This window comes from Stegodyphus dumicola, chromosome X2, assembly GCF_044657685.1.
Source record: "Stegodyphus dumicola isolate Sdum_Otavi_A_Nest chromosome X2, ASM4465768v1".
In the NCBI taxonomy this organism is placed as follows: Eukaryota; Metazoa; Arthropoda; class Arachnida; order Araneae; family Eresidae; genus Stegodyphus; species Stegodyphus dumicola.
In genome coordinates this window covers 172,186,863-172,202,711 of record NC_140781.1, presented here as the reverse complement: position 1 = coordinate 172,202,711, position 15,849 = coordinate 172,186,863, and the positions used below count along the sequence as shown (strand labels likewise).

Here is a 15,849-nt window from a genome sequence, read left to right as displayed (position 1 = left end):
TGAAGGTGACATACAAAGACGATTTACCATCTCTGGAACTTCTAAATGAAGAGGTGAAACGTTTGCGATGGCATTTTATGTCTATTCCCAAGACAAAGCTCCCAGACACACCAGTTTTGGCTTTAAAAGCTTCGAATAAAATCTTTTTCCCAAATATTGATGTGCTTTTGCACATAGCAGCTACACTGCCGTTAACATCTCACGAATGTGAACGTTCCGCAAGTGCTTTGTTAGGAAATTAAAATAGAGCTACTATGATGGAAGAGTGCAGTTCTTTGGATGCATATTCATTATACCAAAGAAATATCAATTGGCAAAGTTATTGATATGATTGCCAGTTTACAGCCACGAAAAATGAAATTCAGGAATATTTTAATTGCTGAACCAAAATGAAAGACCAGGAAAATGTTTGACTTAAATATATATATATATATATATATATATATATTTGCAATAATTTAATTTTATGTCCAAAATAAATGATGCATTTATAACTTTCATGTATTTAATTCAATATCTTACATAATTATATAGAATAGAATCATGGATATTATATATTTATCTTTATGAAACTGGTTAATATTACAATATTATTTCTTTAAAAGAAACCTACATTCCAACAAGAATACATAATAATATTAACATAACAATATCTGATGGAGCCAATATCAGACAGCATACTTACCAAGCTACAACACTTAAAAAATCAGATATCTTTTTTTTAAGAAATCGGGAGAATTTTCTCAATGGCAATGATTTTTTAACTGATAAAAATATATAGAAAAAGTATTTTTAAATAATTAATATCTGAAAGTTTAATTACTAATTCTTAAATGCAAATAGTACAAAAATATTTACATGTAAAAATATTTTTATTATTTATACCTTTTGCTAGAAAAATAATACTCTGATAAGTATTTTTACAAATGCAAAGAAAAATGGCATGTTTTGTTTTCATTAAGAAAGATACTTCTCAATTTTGTTCATAGCAATTGCAACATAGGCCTGCTTTTTCTAACAAAATTTTTACTTATGTGTCACTACTAATACAGGATCTAAACTTAGTCCTAGTTTTAGTGGCAATACTGAAATCTTCTCACACTCTGCATTACTATGGAGAATTATCAGAATGGCCAACATTATTCTAAACTGTTCCCTGTACTTTAAAATTCCATAAACACCTTTCAGTTTTCTAATTAAACTCTATTAGGTGTCAATCCTTGCTGGTTTTATACCTTTATAATGTATTTTCTCCCTCCTTTTCACATGGCTTCGTGGTGTAACTGGAAGCATGCTCATCATGTATTCAGAAGGTCTGGAGTTCGAATCTAGATAAGGGCACTGCAGATTTCTTAAGTTTCCATCAACAATATAACCTAATGACTACAATTTTATCCATGTTTTCTAATTGTAAATTGCAAAACTGCAACTGCAATTTACCGTTTTAATAGAAATATTATCGCCTTTCAGAACTAAACAAAGCAGAAACATGCCATAAGTAAAACTGGAAATCTCTTCAAAAAATAACTTATACAGTCAAAAGTCGTTAATCCGGACTCGTCGGGACTTCGGCGATTCCGGATTATAGATCATCAGTTTAAATCTCGTAAGATGGCATGCAGAAATCCTAAAATTAAAAATATGAAACCGTAATTTATGAAATGAACAATTATGATCTAAAGGGTATCAAAATTTTCAAAAAGAAAAAGCTTAATATTTATTTGTTTACTTTATTAAACATTTCTTTCAATGTAAGTTGTTTAAGTTTTGCTTCGTTTCATATGATAATACTTTCTCTTTAATTCTATTAAACAGACATAATTTCTTGTTCAGTTACAAAGTTCCGCTGTTCAAGTCCTATAATTGCTGTGTCTAGAACACCGATTAATTTGTCAATCGAAATTTTTTCGTTTTCAATAACCTCTGTCACTTTCTTCGCTATCGAAAGCGACTTTTAATGACGAGGAACTTGTTTTAAATCATATCAAAGACCGGGATGAAATACTACATTTGGTAAGGAATCATAAGCCAAATAAAATAAAAACATCTGCGCTGAAGATAAGGATAGTGTTGACAGATCAACTTCCAATTCATTACGCGCCCGCCGCGGCGATCCCCCCACCGCGCAGCGTGAAATTGATAAACAGATTTCGGATTTCAAAACATACTTTCGCTTTAGATCCTTTACATATTAACAAATATATATCGGAAATTCTATTTGATATAATCGAAAGTTTAAGCTTACTTTTATAAAATTGCTCTTACAGTCTGCAAAAAATAATAAGCCGGATCCAATTCGAAAATTAAGGAACCACGCAATCATCAACATTAACTGTAATAGATAATTAGATAATTTTAGCTTATACGTCCATTATACATAAAACGCGCACGCGAAAACGTATTCTGCACTTGCGCACACTCATATGCGCAGTCGTAAAAGGTCTTGCGCGCACGCGTAAACGCCTATGCGCATGTGTCAACGCGGCGCATGCGCAGAAAGTTTTTAGTTTTGAGGTCCGGATTATAGATCATTCCGAATTATGGGTGTCCGAATTAACGACTTTTGACTGTATCAGAAAAAGATATGTTTTCTACAACAGAAATATCTGCAACTTTAGCTGAGAAAATCACTTCATTTTTAGTCAGAAATTTATGTATTGGGTAATCATATACTTGGCAGATATACTCAGCAGAAGTACGAGGCTTATTCGGAAACTAAGTACCGTTTTGATAAAAAAAAATAGTAAAAAATTTTTTCGAATTCAATTTTATTTCTACATGAAAATACATGTCTTAAACTATTTTTCAACATAGTTTCCGCCAATGATCAAACACTTGTCATAGCGGGTTACCAGTTTTTGTATACCATCGTCAAAGAAACTTCCCGCCAGTTTCGATAACCACGACTCCACAGCATTTTTCGTGTCATCGTCAGATCCAAAGCGCTTGCCACCAAGCTCGCGTTTCATGTGCAGGAACAAGTGATACCCAAGTTTCATCACTTGTCACAATTTGGTTTTAAAAGTTTTCTCCCTCATCACTGTACCGCGTGAGAAATGTCAGGGCACTACCAAGTCGCTTTGTTTTGTGAACATCAGTGAGCATTTTTGGAACCCATCGGGAACACAGTTTGCGATAATTCAAGCGGTCAGACACAATTTCGAACAAAACAGTACGTGAAATTTGTGGAAATGCCTCTGAAAGAGTTGTCATTGTGAAGCGTCTGTTCTATGATGAATTGCTTCATCAACTTTCCTTACCAAATCATCGGTGACAACAGAAGGCCGACCACTCCGAGCCTCGGCGTGCACATTTGTTCGACCTGCATTAAACATTCTTACTCACTTTCTCACCATTCCATCACTTATCGCGTACTCACCGCAAACTTCTGTCACTTGACGATAAATTTCGACCGGTTTAACATTCCTCGCATTCAAAAATTTAATCACGGCACGAATCTCACAGTCAGCGGGAGAACTAATTGTCTTAAACATTTTGAATGTGCACAGCAAACTGAAAACACAACATAGAGCAACTAAAATGGCGGCAATTGAAAGTCAGTGAACAAGAAAGACTAGTGCGCATGCGCGGGACGCCTACCACAGCGCTGCGACGGCACTAAAATGAAACGGTACTTAGTTTCCGAATACGCTACGTAGCTTCTAACAAGGAATTAAAACTTACATTTGGCTTCCTGGCTCCCTCTCTTTGGCTTACTTTGTTAGTTGCAGCAAATCTATATCTTTCTTCTGATTTTCTATTTTACCATATATCATATGGCATATAAAATTAGATGACAAAACAAAGGTTGATTTTAAAAACTTCGCTATAATGTCTTTCAATAGACCACTAATCATTGATTGTAAAACATGAATTAATGGAATTCATGAATTTTATAGAATTCTGTTAAGAATATCAAATGGTGATGAAATGGAGCATGAGAGAAAAAAAAAAAAAAGAAAAAAGAAAAAAAAAGAAAAAGAAAAAGCTTTGTTTAGGTCTGAAAACCAAAACACATATATTTGTTCTTCACAAGAACAAACAGTAATTGGGAAATGTTTCACTTGTCAAGCAATTTTTTTATTTTCAAAGAATTTTGTATCAGCTTTGCATTTATATTTTGTAGTATTATTTTGAGAACTGCTAATCCCAGGTGTAGAAATTTATTTTTCTACCATTAATTTTAACATAAGAAATAACAACTACATTTTAATTTACTTTAAGTATTTTAAAACTTTCAGTAGAGCCTTTTTATCTTAATTCTAAAAGCATTTACTTCTTCCTTAAAAAATGTAAGAAGTGGGTTCCATTGGCCAAGGATTCTAGATAAACATCTCTAAAGATAATCAAGATGTACATACATTTTTCAAAATTTTTCTTATATCAGTATTATGCAGCTGTTGGAATTGTTTAATTTTTTCTTCCTTTCAGAACTCTTTTCAAGATAATAATAAATATCAACAATGCATTCATCCACACTTATTGGTAAGATAATTTTGGCTGCCCCGCCTCGTGAACTCAATCACATTACGAGTCCACTCCCCCTTTGGGCACTTTGTGGAGGTTCAACCTCCACTATTACCCCTCCAGAGGAGCAGCACACCACCTGGAAACGTCTCCAGGCAGCACTGGTCGTCAATTGCTACCTGCCAGTCGCATGGGCGAGCCCGTCGCAGAAGGCCATTACCCAACACTTATTGGTAAAGAAGATGCCCCTCAGGTGCACATCATAATTTGCAAATTTGAATATTCTTTTTTTTTTCTTTTTTTTTTTTTTTTTCTTTTTTTTCAAGATGCCTGCAAAACCAGTCTTCAAGCCTACCATTACTGGTGCATTGTCGGCACTAAATGCAATCCAGAGGTATTGTATTTTTTTTAAATTTTAATAATTAGCTGTGCTATAATTAAAGCTATTGAATTTTCTTCTAAAGTAGGGAAATCTAAAGTATTGAATCTTCTTCTAAAGTAGAAAGTAAACAATATTTAATTTCTAAAGACTATGAATTAAAAAAAAGAAACAACAACAAAATAGTTTTGCATTGGTATTATTTCTTTCATCTGTAGACAGGCAGAACAAAGTTGTTTTAATGCAATCAATAACTGAAGATATATTTTTCATACCCATTTCTGTAACAACTGCAGCCATTTTGGTCCCTGTACTTGAGTATTTCTTAGTGATTTTGCTATCAGGAAACATTTTTCCTAAATAAAGCTGTAGCATGATCCAATGCATTCAGTGGCAGGTCATGCTCAAATAAAAAGGCATAGTATATGCATTCTGCATTAATAACTTTTTTGTTCTTTGTTTCCACAGAAGAATTTAGTTTTTGATTTGTTTCAATACAACTCATGTTGTCCTTGTGTTTTTTGCATGTGCATGTTTAAGCAAATTGGCCCTTTCATCTATTCAAATTGAAAAATTTCAATGGTGAATGGTATACATCACAAATGCATTACACTTCCTTGATGAAACAGTAGAACAGAAATTACCTGTGTACAATTTTTGAAATGTACACAAGTATATTACCTTTTTCACAGATATAACTATGACAAAAGACTGTAATTTCTTAAACTACTCCTCAAAAGCATATGAAATTCAAAGCACTCAATGGCAAGATGAACGAAATAACAACCTCAATCTTGCTTTATGCTTACTGGCTAATACATGCCAGATGAACCTTAATGATGCTTGACAATCATTGGAAAACTCGAACATGATGTTTTCGGGCATATGGTCTTGCATACAAAGCAGAAACATGCCATAATGTCTCCCTAATGAAACAACTTTGGTTTTCTATCATATGTAATCTGATGAAAAATAAGCACCTTTTAGATGGCAAAAATCACTTTTTTGGGTTAAATAATGACATATTAAGCCAAACTATATAAAAGTCATGAGAAAGTTTGAGAATAAGAGAAAGGTGGGAGAAATATGTTGTAAATCGGGTTGGCAGGAGAACAGTTGGAAACAAGAAGAGTTAGGAGGGAATATAAAAGAAAAAATGGTAAATATTTCCCAGTTTTTTTAACTATGGATACATTAAGCCCACAAACCAATTTTAGAAAAACAACATTTGGGAAAAAGATAAAAAGATTATATTACCAATGATAAAAAGGATAAATAAAGTATTCCAGTCTTGATAACACGCAAATACTGCTCCGATACGTTCACCATGATAAGCAATTATCCTATAAAAAGTTTAAAATCATTGTAGAATTCTGCGACTTGACAAAAGCTATAAAAAATTAAAATTTTTAGTAAACAAATATTTAACTTTGTAAACTGTAAACATATTCATATTAAGATAACAATAAAAACTGGTTACATTCCATTCACAGCACGACAGCATAAAAGCATTGCAATGTAAATGTGTTTTACACAAAATGTGGCAAAATGAAAGGAAATGTTAAGCATCTATTATTATGTTAGGAAATGTTAAGTATTATTTATATACATATTCTATTATGATAAATTTATATAAATATTCTATTATGATAAATTTATATAAATATTCTACTATGATATATACATATAAATAAAATACGGTACTATTTGGTTTTGAGGGCCGTAAAAAATTGCCAAACTATTGTTGATGATAGTACTGCCAAAAAAAATTGCGGCAACCCTAATGCAAGAAAGGAAGTATAATAGTAAATAACAATTTAAGATTGATGTTTTAATTTAGATGAAAAGTTAATTTCATAATCATACTTTTTTGTTATAATTTATATAAAAAATGCAAAACATGACTGAATGGAAGCATAAGAGTAAATAAATATTTCAGATCATTACTATAATTTATATAAAAATTGCTAAACATAACCGAATGGATACATGCATCACCATTTCGCTACCGAGTTATCGCTAAAGCATAATTTCATCTCGTTAATTGTTCAAACATAATTTTCGATAATGAATGACACCTTTTCTTCGAAAAAATTCTCGATAAAGTGCAGAATCACCCACATATTTGTTTACTGCTTTTTACAAGGGCAAAAATATTTGTTTACCGCTTTTTACAAGGGCAAAAACAATTGGATTTTTGTCAATTTTCTTTTACTTTTTAAGTGAAAATAGGTTGATGTGTACGTAGATAAAGTCAAGGATGTGCGCAGTGCCATTTTTGTGCAATTCTGGGATTTTTTTTTAAGTGAAAATAGGTCGATGTGTACATGGGATACTGAGTATGTGCAATTTTTAAAACCACGTCAAGCAGTGGGTGATTCTGCACTTTACCCAAAAATCTATTGCAGACTTTTCATCATGGGCAATTCCCAAATTGTTAAATCCACAGGATATCAAAAAAGAGTTTAAAATTAAAAAGGATTTAAAAATTAAACTAGTATTTCAATGGTATCTTAAGAAATATAGAACTATATAAACTTATGCAATCTGAAATCAGCGCATACACTAGATTTGGCGCGCTGTTAAATAGGTGCGTTTGCTAGATTTGCCGCTTTTGCGCATACATTTTCGCTGCAATTTTTTTACGGTCCTCAAAATGGAATAGTACCTAAAATACTAGTACTTCCATATGAACTGATATTTATAAAGGAAACATAAAGATGACTAATATACAGACCTCTTTCTGTTTATACAGAAAGAGCAACATTCCAAAATTACATAATAAATTTATTTCTACACCAATGAGGGAAGCCCAGGTGAACTTCTGTTTGGACACATTATAAAATAAATAGAGCCATACCATCTAATCAGTTTTGTTCAGGACATAAAGAACATATTAGTTTGTACTAATAAAAACTTAAATGTGAAGAGAATTAAAATCAAAACCTTTGCATGATGAAAAGATTATTAGTACTTATAAATATATGCAATTTACATTACCATACTACAAGCAGGTGATCTTGTTACAATGAAAGAAATTTTGCATGAAATCTGAACTGACAAACACCTACTTTTACCCTTGGTAACAGCTCATACTAGATGAATATATTTTATTTCTTTTCTAGTTGTTGCTACTCACTATTCACACACATCAATATTTTTAGGACCTTCATTCCACCTTTAATTAAATTTTAATTTTTATTTAATTCTGAAGTGATCATTGCATTTCCTATAGACTTAGAGAGTCGCTTTACTCAGTTTTATCACAAAACATTCACTATCTTCTTCCCATAATAATAATGACATCATCAATCAAAAGGAAGTCTTCCTAAACTGCAAATAAACCTTCTTCCAATCTCCCAGAGCCAAAAAGAGATTAGGGCTCTGGGTGAGGGATGTATCTTGTTAAATTCCTGTTAATTTTTTAAATGTTGCAACATTATTACCATTTTTATCATATTTACATACTTTTTAATATACTAACTGACAATCTCTGAGGGTAATTCATATTAAATATGTCCTTTTAGCTCATATAAGCAAATTAAAATATTTGTGAATACATTTTTTAATTACTAAAATAAAAAAAATTAGTACTAAAATTATTATAAATTACCTGCAGCAACAGAAACATCATACATAAAGCAGCACACAAATCATCGGTACTTGCAGCCACAGGCTGGCAAATATAATATATCAGTAAGCTATAATGCCGCTGTATGATAATGGGTATTCCTGATAGTGTCATCACATTGTATACCAGTGACTACTGTTTTGATACTCCAAAAAAGAGCACACGCATGTTTGACCACTAACGAGAAATGTTGCAATATAATAACTGCCTGATTAGCTTGCAATTCTCATATTGTGATACAAATACTAACACTGTAGATGCAGAAGTACCCAATAGATGGTATGGTTCCAAAGTATACTGACAAATACCTTTTACGGGAAATGTTTATACTGAAGCAATAAAAATCTTCACCAGCTATTGTCCCAAAATACTAGACAACTGCGAACAAAGTACCGGAAATCATCACAGCTCTTGAGACAAATGATACAGCGGAATATGAATTTGCATGAATTTACTAGAATATGTATAGCAGATTCTAGAAGCATAACATTAGATCTGAAATGAGCTACTGCTATTTAAAGATATAAGTAAAAAAAGCAGCTATCAGAATTTTAAATTGAGCACATAGTGCCTCCCATAGCTCAAATACCTCTTCTATTTCACACAAACTTCACTATATGTGACCTACGAAGCACTCTTACCTGCGAGTTTGATGTCATCAGCACCTACTCAGGCAGTATGTACATACCCCTTTGCTCACAGTCCTCTCTCCTCCCGTTATATTACCATGTTGTGGAGAGATGCACAGAAACTTTTAAGCTGTAAAAGTCATGGCAAGACACGAGAATTGGCATCTTTCAACACTAGTGAAAAACTGATGGTTATTGATATACAGAGGCAATTCACTCAATGTCTACAGTTACTAATCTGTACAATTCACCTAACTTTCATTTCACATGTATACTTAGTTTATATAGCTTCGGCTACTAAAATTTTTCTTGGTTTTTCATGGCTCAATATTTAATATGCTGTCTACTTTCAATTTGCCATCTGAACAAGATCTGTAAACTCATGCATAAAAACACACAGGGCTGTAGCTCACCATCACCCGGAATCCTACACATCAGAATTCAGGCATCATATCGGCAATAATGTGTTTGACGCATTATTAGCAGTAATTGCTGAACTGCAGCTACCAGAAGGTGCCTGTTTAAAATAAACACGGGACTGCATTTCCGTAAGATATTTATTTAAATAAACTGCCTAAAAATTGTATCGTAAAATAATGAACACAAAATACATTAAATTTCTTCTGTACATGTGTATTAAATAACCTGTGTACTTTTTTACAATGTGTAGACAATGAATAAATTGCTTATATGTATTGGTAACTGTCTGTTTCATGCCAATTCCTATTTCTAACCAAGGCTACTACACGACAGAAGCACTAATATGACATGCACATTTTTATAATGAGGCATGTAATTCTTCTAAAACTAAATGTCTCACACTGTACAGATACATCTTATTGGTTAGAGTAGATTTAAGGGCGCCCCTTGGATTATTGCCAAGTTGTTGTTTCATTTATGGTAACCAGAGTAGTTGAATGCTATGGAAACCCTATTATGATGTAATTGGTTGCGTGATTGCGGTGAATTTGAATGATGGGAAAAGTTTGTGTTGTGTGTCGGATTTTGGATAAGAAGCACGTTATTTTGTGGTTTACACGGTAAAATGGCTGAATCTGGCAAGATTAATTTGAAGCTTCTGTATGATTTGGAATGCAAGGGAAAAAGCATTAATTGACTAGTGTGTAACTGAAGGTTTACTTAGTAGCCATTATAAGTGTCCTGCTTGCAAGAAGGAAATGTGCATGATCGAACGTCGGAGGATACCCGCACTACAGAGGATATTTTTTACTCTTATTTTGTGATTTTATGTGGCAGCGCCAATACACAGATTCTAGTTCAGATAATTTTAACAAGGTTTTGGATGCTGTTAAGGAATTTAGGTCAATGAAAATAGGTCGATGTGTAAGGATACCGAGTTTGTGCACCTCTTTGACATGTTATTTTGGATTTGTGTAGCTGTAATTTTTGGTGCAAAAACACTTTTCAATAGTAACTGGCTACTGTATAGAATGAAATGAGATCAATAATTAAGACATGAAGCTTTTCATTATAAAAACTGAAAAAATATATAAAAAATGTTGGCTGATCTTTAGAATATGGTAACTGGTAGTTTGGCAACATTTTGGAGGCGATAAAGGTTACTACCTGGGACTTTGGTAATAATGTGAGCAGTACTCAGTTCTGATTACGCATTATTTTGTGTGAGGGAAATGAGAGATCATGGGATATGTCATGTGATATTAATGGACGAATTACGGTTCTTTAATCGGAAAAGGGGGGAATTTGGAAAAATATCTGTGGCTGTATATTATTTTTTATTAAGCTTCATTGTGTGTTGTGTGAAGTAGGGTTGAATAATTTTGGGATTGTATGGCGCTGTCTAAAGTGAAAAATCATATGAATATTTGGAAGATGAAGGTTTTAAACATCTTGCTGTGAACCATAAATATTATTTTAAAGATCTGGAAACAGGTGCACATACCAATACAATAGAGGGCACGTGGAGTGCTATAAAAAGCGCCATTCCGAGGCATTGTGATAATTTAATCTTAATAATAAGAGAATTTTGCTTTTTATTTAGCGGAGGAAGTGTGGAGGAAAAATTCGCAGAAAAAATCGTTCAATAATTTTATTGAATACATAATAAAAGTGTATCCACCATGTAAGCAAGATTCTGAAGAAGATTAGGTAAGTTAGTATTTTTAATTATTTGAGGATATTATTTTTATGCATTGTTCTAAATGCAAGGTGGAAGTAAAGTAATTTGGTATTATTGGGAAAATTGTTATTAGCAATGATTTAGTTTAAAGTAATTAGGATTGTAAGTTAATTTTTATTAATTTAATGTATGTGCTTATTTATATTTTAAGTAGTGTTTTTGAATTTAATTATATTTTAATTAAATGATAGTTATTTTGTGAATTTTATGTTTGTAGGAATTTGGTATACGTTTTAGTTGAAGTAAACATGCATGGAAATAATTTAAATATTTGACACTAAGTATTTGTAATGTTTGCGGTATGAATTCGTTGGTGACGTTTATAATATAATAGATAATTTAGAGGTAAAAGTTTTTGGATATTTTATTTATTTTATATGTGGAAATGTTCATATTTGGAAAGGGTATATACTTTTTCGTTATTAGGTAATTTCATATATGTTCTTTTTAACGGGTTTAAAGATTCAGAAAATTGTCATGCATTTTCGTGAAATTTTTCTAATTTATGAGAAAAAAGCAATATACATGAATATGGTGAAGAGTGTGCACAATGCCATTTTTGTGCAATTCTGGGATTTTTTTTTTAAGTAAAAATAAGTCGACGTGTACATGGTTTAGTGATATTTTAATTAAATGATAGTTATTTTGTGAATTTTATGTTTGTAGGAATTTGGTATACGTTTTAGTTGAAGTAAACATGCATGGAAATAATTTAAATATTTGACACTAAGTATTTGTAATGCTTGCGGTATGAATTCGTTGGTGATGTTTATAATATAATAGATGATTTAGAGGTAAAAGTTTTTGGATATTTTATTTATTTTATATGTGGAAATGTTCATATTTGGAAAGGGTATATACTTTTTCATGATCAGGTAATTTCATATATGTTCTTTTTATCGGGTTTAAAGATTCAGAAAATTGTCATGTATTTTCGTGAAATTTTTCTAATTTATGAGAAAAAAGCAGTGTACATGGATATAGTGAAGAGTGTGCGCAATGCCATTTTTGTGTAATTCTGGGACGTTTTTTTAAGTAAAAATAAGTCGATGTGTACATGGTTTATGTGTATGTGTTATTTTGAAAAACGCATAAGGAGTACGGTATTGTGCACTTTTTCCCAATTTTGCAGTGAATATTTGTCATGATTAAGCAATTTTGATAGATAAAATTTCTAGCATAAGTGTAATTCGGCTAGTAGATTGTTGGAAGAAGTGTTCAGTAGATAAAAAGAAAAGAAACATGTCTTTACTTCGTGAAGACAAAATGGCAGCGGAAAAAAAAAAAATAGAGGGTTGCTGTAGGAGAGTTGGTCGCCAAATTTTCGCAAAAAAATTGCCAAGTTACCATAATCTAAAGATCAACCAAAACGTTTTACCTAATCAAATTATAGTAATATGAAATTGTTATATGAAAATTACATAAATTCATTTAATATAGTACCTACAAATAGAATAACAATGGAAGACCTCAATATTAATACATACATATCATTGAAGATTCAAATTTAGACATAACACTAGCATAATTAACTGGAATTAGTCAATTTTATATTACATGCTAAATTAGGGAAAAATAAACCTTAGATTAATATTGGCTTTGGACCAAAGCTGTTGATTTTGAGATAGACAGGCATGGGGGGTCTTTCTTTTTTGAGCAGTATTATCTAATTTTATATTTGCAACTGCCAACCCAAATAGGCAAATAAGCTTAAGACACAATAAAACACCGAATAAATACTAATTCAGAATTCAAACAACAAAAATGAGCGTTATATTTACAAAATTTACATTCATCAGCGTTTTGTAAATATAACACTGATTTTTGTTGTTTGACTTCTGAATTAGTATGGCAGTTAGCAAAGTAAGCTACAATATCAGTGGGAAGGCAGGGATGTATGAAAATAAACTGTGTTTTTGAAGCATTATTGTACTAAAAAATCTTCCATGCTGAAAGTCTCTTATGAATTTGTAGAGGAGGGCTATAAGACTCCTTTGGATTCTCAATCCAAACTGAAATGGAGCTGAGTATAGTCACTGTGTCACCAAGATTTTAGGCTTAACAAAAAGCTTTCAATTCCACTCATGGTTATTCATACGGTAATTTTGGGAACAGGATCCCACATAAGATTAATTTTATAACTGCACACTTGATATTAGAGTGCTCTTTTTCCATGTGAGAAATGTACAGTTACAGAACTGGAGGGTTTTTTTTTTTTTTTTTTTTTTTTTTTTTTTTTAGCAAATGCACCAAGCAACACTGATAGCTAAGCTTCTATACCAAATTAATCAGTTTAAACAATGAAAATCATTATTAAAAGGACTATCTAAAATCCTATTTGAACATACTTTAATGTTAAAAAGAAACATTATTTTATGTAAACATGATGTACAGCATATATTCATCATTTACAATGTCAACATCTATGAACTGACTGCTTATATGATCAAAATTACTGTCAAAGCTCAAGATCTATTGCTTATGCAAAATCTTTAGATCAGCTTAAACATGATATGAACAGAATTATGCAAATGGACTGCATGATTGTCAAATTGCATGATTGCCAAAAACTGCAATTTGTCAAAACCTCTCTAGTTAATTTCAGTTGACAAATGCTCAAATAAACATTAATTTACTTCAATTTTTAAGAAATTTTTTTCAGTATGATATCTTTCTTTTCTTTTCTAAAACAGAGCTGAAAAGGAATTGATTATTCTCAGTCTTAGTCTATAGGTAATCACAGCTAGTTTGAAAGTTCTTCATTCAGTTTAAAAAAAAAAAAAAATACAGCAATTTTTTTTTCATTTAATTTTTCTCTTCTACTATGTAAAACCTCGTAAAACCAATACTATATTTGTGATATGCATTTACATTTCTCTGAAGATTAATAGATTTTTTTAATAACTTATTTCCTGCATTTCACTTATTCATTGAACTGCTGATGTAGAAAGAATTACTTGTTCAGTCATAAATAATATAAGCATATTGCTATTAGAATAGTAATCCGACGGAGATTTGTTTAAGAAATTTTAGCTTTTGAGTACGAGATATATTTTTAAGTTGTATCAAGTTATGAAATTAAATTATACCACTCCTGAACTACATCTGTTGGCCTTCCATGCAGCTCTGTAAGAAATACTCATTAAAATACAATGCAGACATCTGCTATTATAAAGTTAAACAGTATACAAAGATACATTTTTAAATTTGATTTTCATATGCGGCTGTCACATGGGCTCAATAATGAATGTCACCGGCCAGAAAATAAAAATCGGATTTCATTCGTACATTAAACAATACTTACGAAATTCCCGCGTTTGAGATAAGCGAAGAGAGAAACAAAACAAAAAGGTGCAAACTTCTTATCAGCTACAAATATGATATCATCTTAAACACTAAACTGAAAGTAAACACTACCCTGAAAGCGAAAATACTGTATTTGTTGCCAATCTCTCGTAAAAAGTAAGGATGAGAGTGGAGTGGGGTCAAAGAGACTTGTAGCAGAGTGACGTTCCGAGTGAGTATTATAGGTGCAGGGGTAAAGGGTAACTTACAAACTTAACGAATTTGCTTAAGAAAAACCTCAATAATCTCAGATCTTCAGAAACTCAAATGGATAAAATGTACATTTTATTTCTTATCATATAAGAGCTCAACGAACCTGATCATGAATAATAATAATAATAAATAAATAAATAATAAAAAAAAGTACAAATAATTTTACTGTATTTATTTAACGGAATTATGTATGCATATTCGTTTAAACCTTGCCATCCCTGTGCACCTAAAATTAATGTTAAAGCATTTTTTTCCTTTAAAATGAAATTTAGCTGATAGCCTAAAAATTCAAATTATTTTTCGAAGTCCAGCAAGTTTACTCCAATTCCTAACCCTCCCCCTCACTACTATTCGGCCTTCCCTCAAAATTTGCATGGACTGAAAAGAGCCTTAGCCCTCCCCCCCCCAGCACACAGGACTATCGCACTTCAATCAACGCTCTTCTCTTGGTCAAATTCGATGCTTTCCTGACTTCAATTCATTCAGCCTCCACCTGCCGCCACTGCTGTCTGCATGCTTCTCCGTTCGTCACTCTCCGGAAGTATTCATCCTACATTACCGCTCCCATTGCCAATATTGCTTATTCTTACTATCCAGAATCGACTTGCATCTCAGGACTCTCTCTCTTAAAAAAAAAAAAAAAAGAAAAAGAAAAAAGAAAAAGAAAAGAAAAGAAAAAAAAAGAAAAGAAAAGAAAGAAACTTATGCCATTCTTCAATTATTCTACCTTAAGCTTATCACGTCAATTAATCTTCAGCTTCAAGATCGACAACAATCGGAAACAGATCCAATTGCTAGACTGGGATAAGGGTTTCTTACCCAGGCGCCCAAAATAACCTGAACTTCGTTCACGCAACGGGTAAAGGGAGAATTTTCTCTTCCTTGATAATTAGGAATGTATATGAACGTGGAGTGATGTTTCTTTTATTTATTTATTTATTTTTGTTACAAAAAAATCTTATATACTATAAACGGATGTGTTTTGCTGTGTTCTGAAAAATGTATGAAAATCTTCTTTTGCCTG

At 31.9% G+C, this 15,849-nt stretch overlaps 1 protein-coding gene across 2 annotated transcripts in view; it reads right to left on the bottom strand.

The window, feature by feature from the left end:
• The window catches only part of LOC118184942 (solute carrier family 60 member 2-like), a 48,195-nt gene extending 33,464 nt beyond the window's left edge, over positions 1 to 14,731 (bottom strand). Inside the window, exons 1-2 of one of the 2 annotated variants that reach the window (XM_035354697.2) lie at positions 14,572 to 14,731; positions 6,104 to 6,236 (exon numbers count right to left, since the gene is read on the bottom strand). In XM_035354697.2, coding sequence (XP_035210588.1) covers positions 6,104 to 6,175 — 72 coding nt within the window. In that variant the 5' untranslated portion in view covers positions 6,176 to 6,236; positions 14,572 to 14,731. The remainder of the gene's footprint in view (positions 1 to 6,103; positions 6,237 to 14,571) is intronic. The other variant, XM_035354696.2, reaches the window with a different exon arrangement.
• Between the last annotated feature and the right edge of the window lie 1,118 nt (positions 14,732 to 15,849).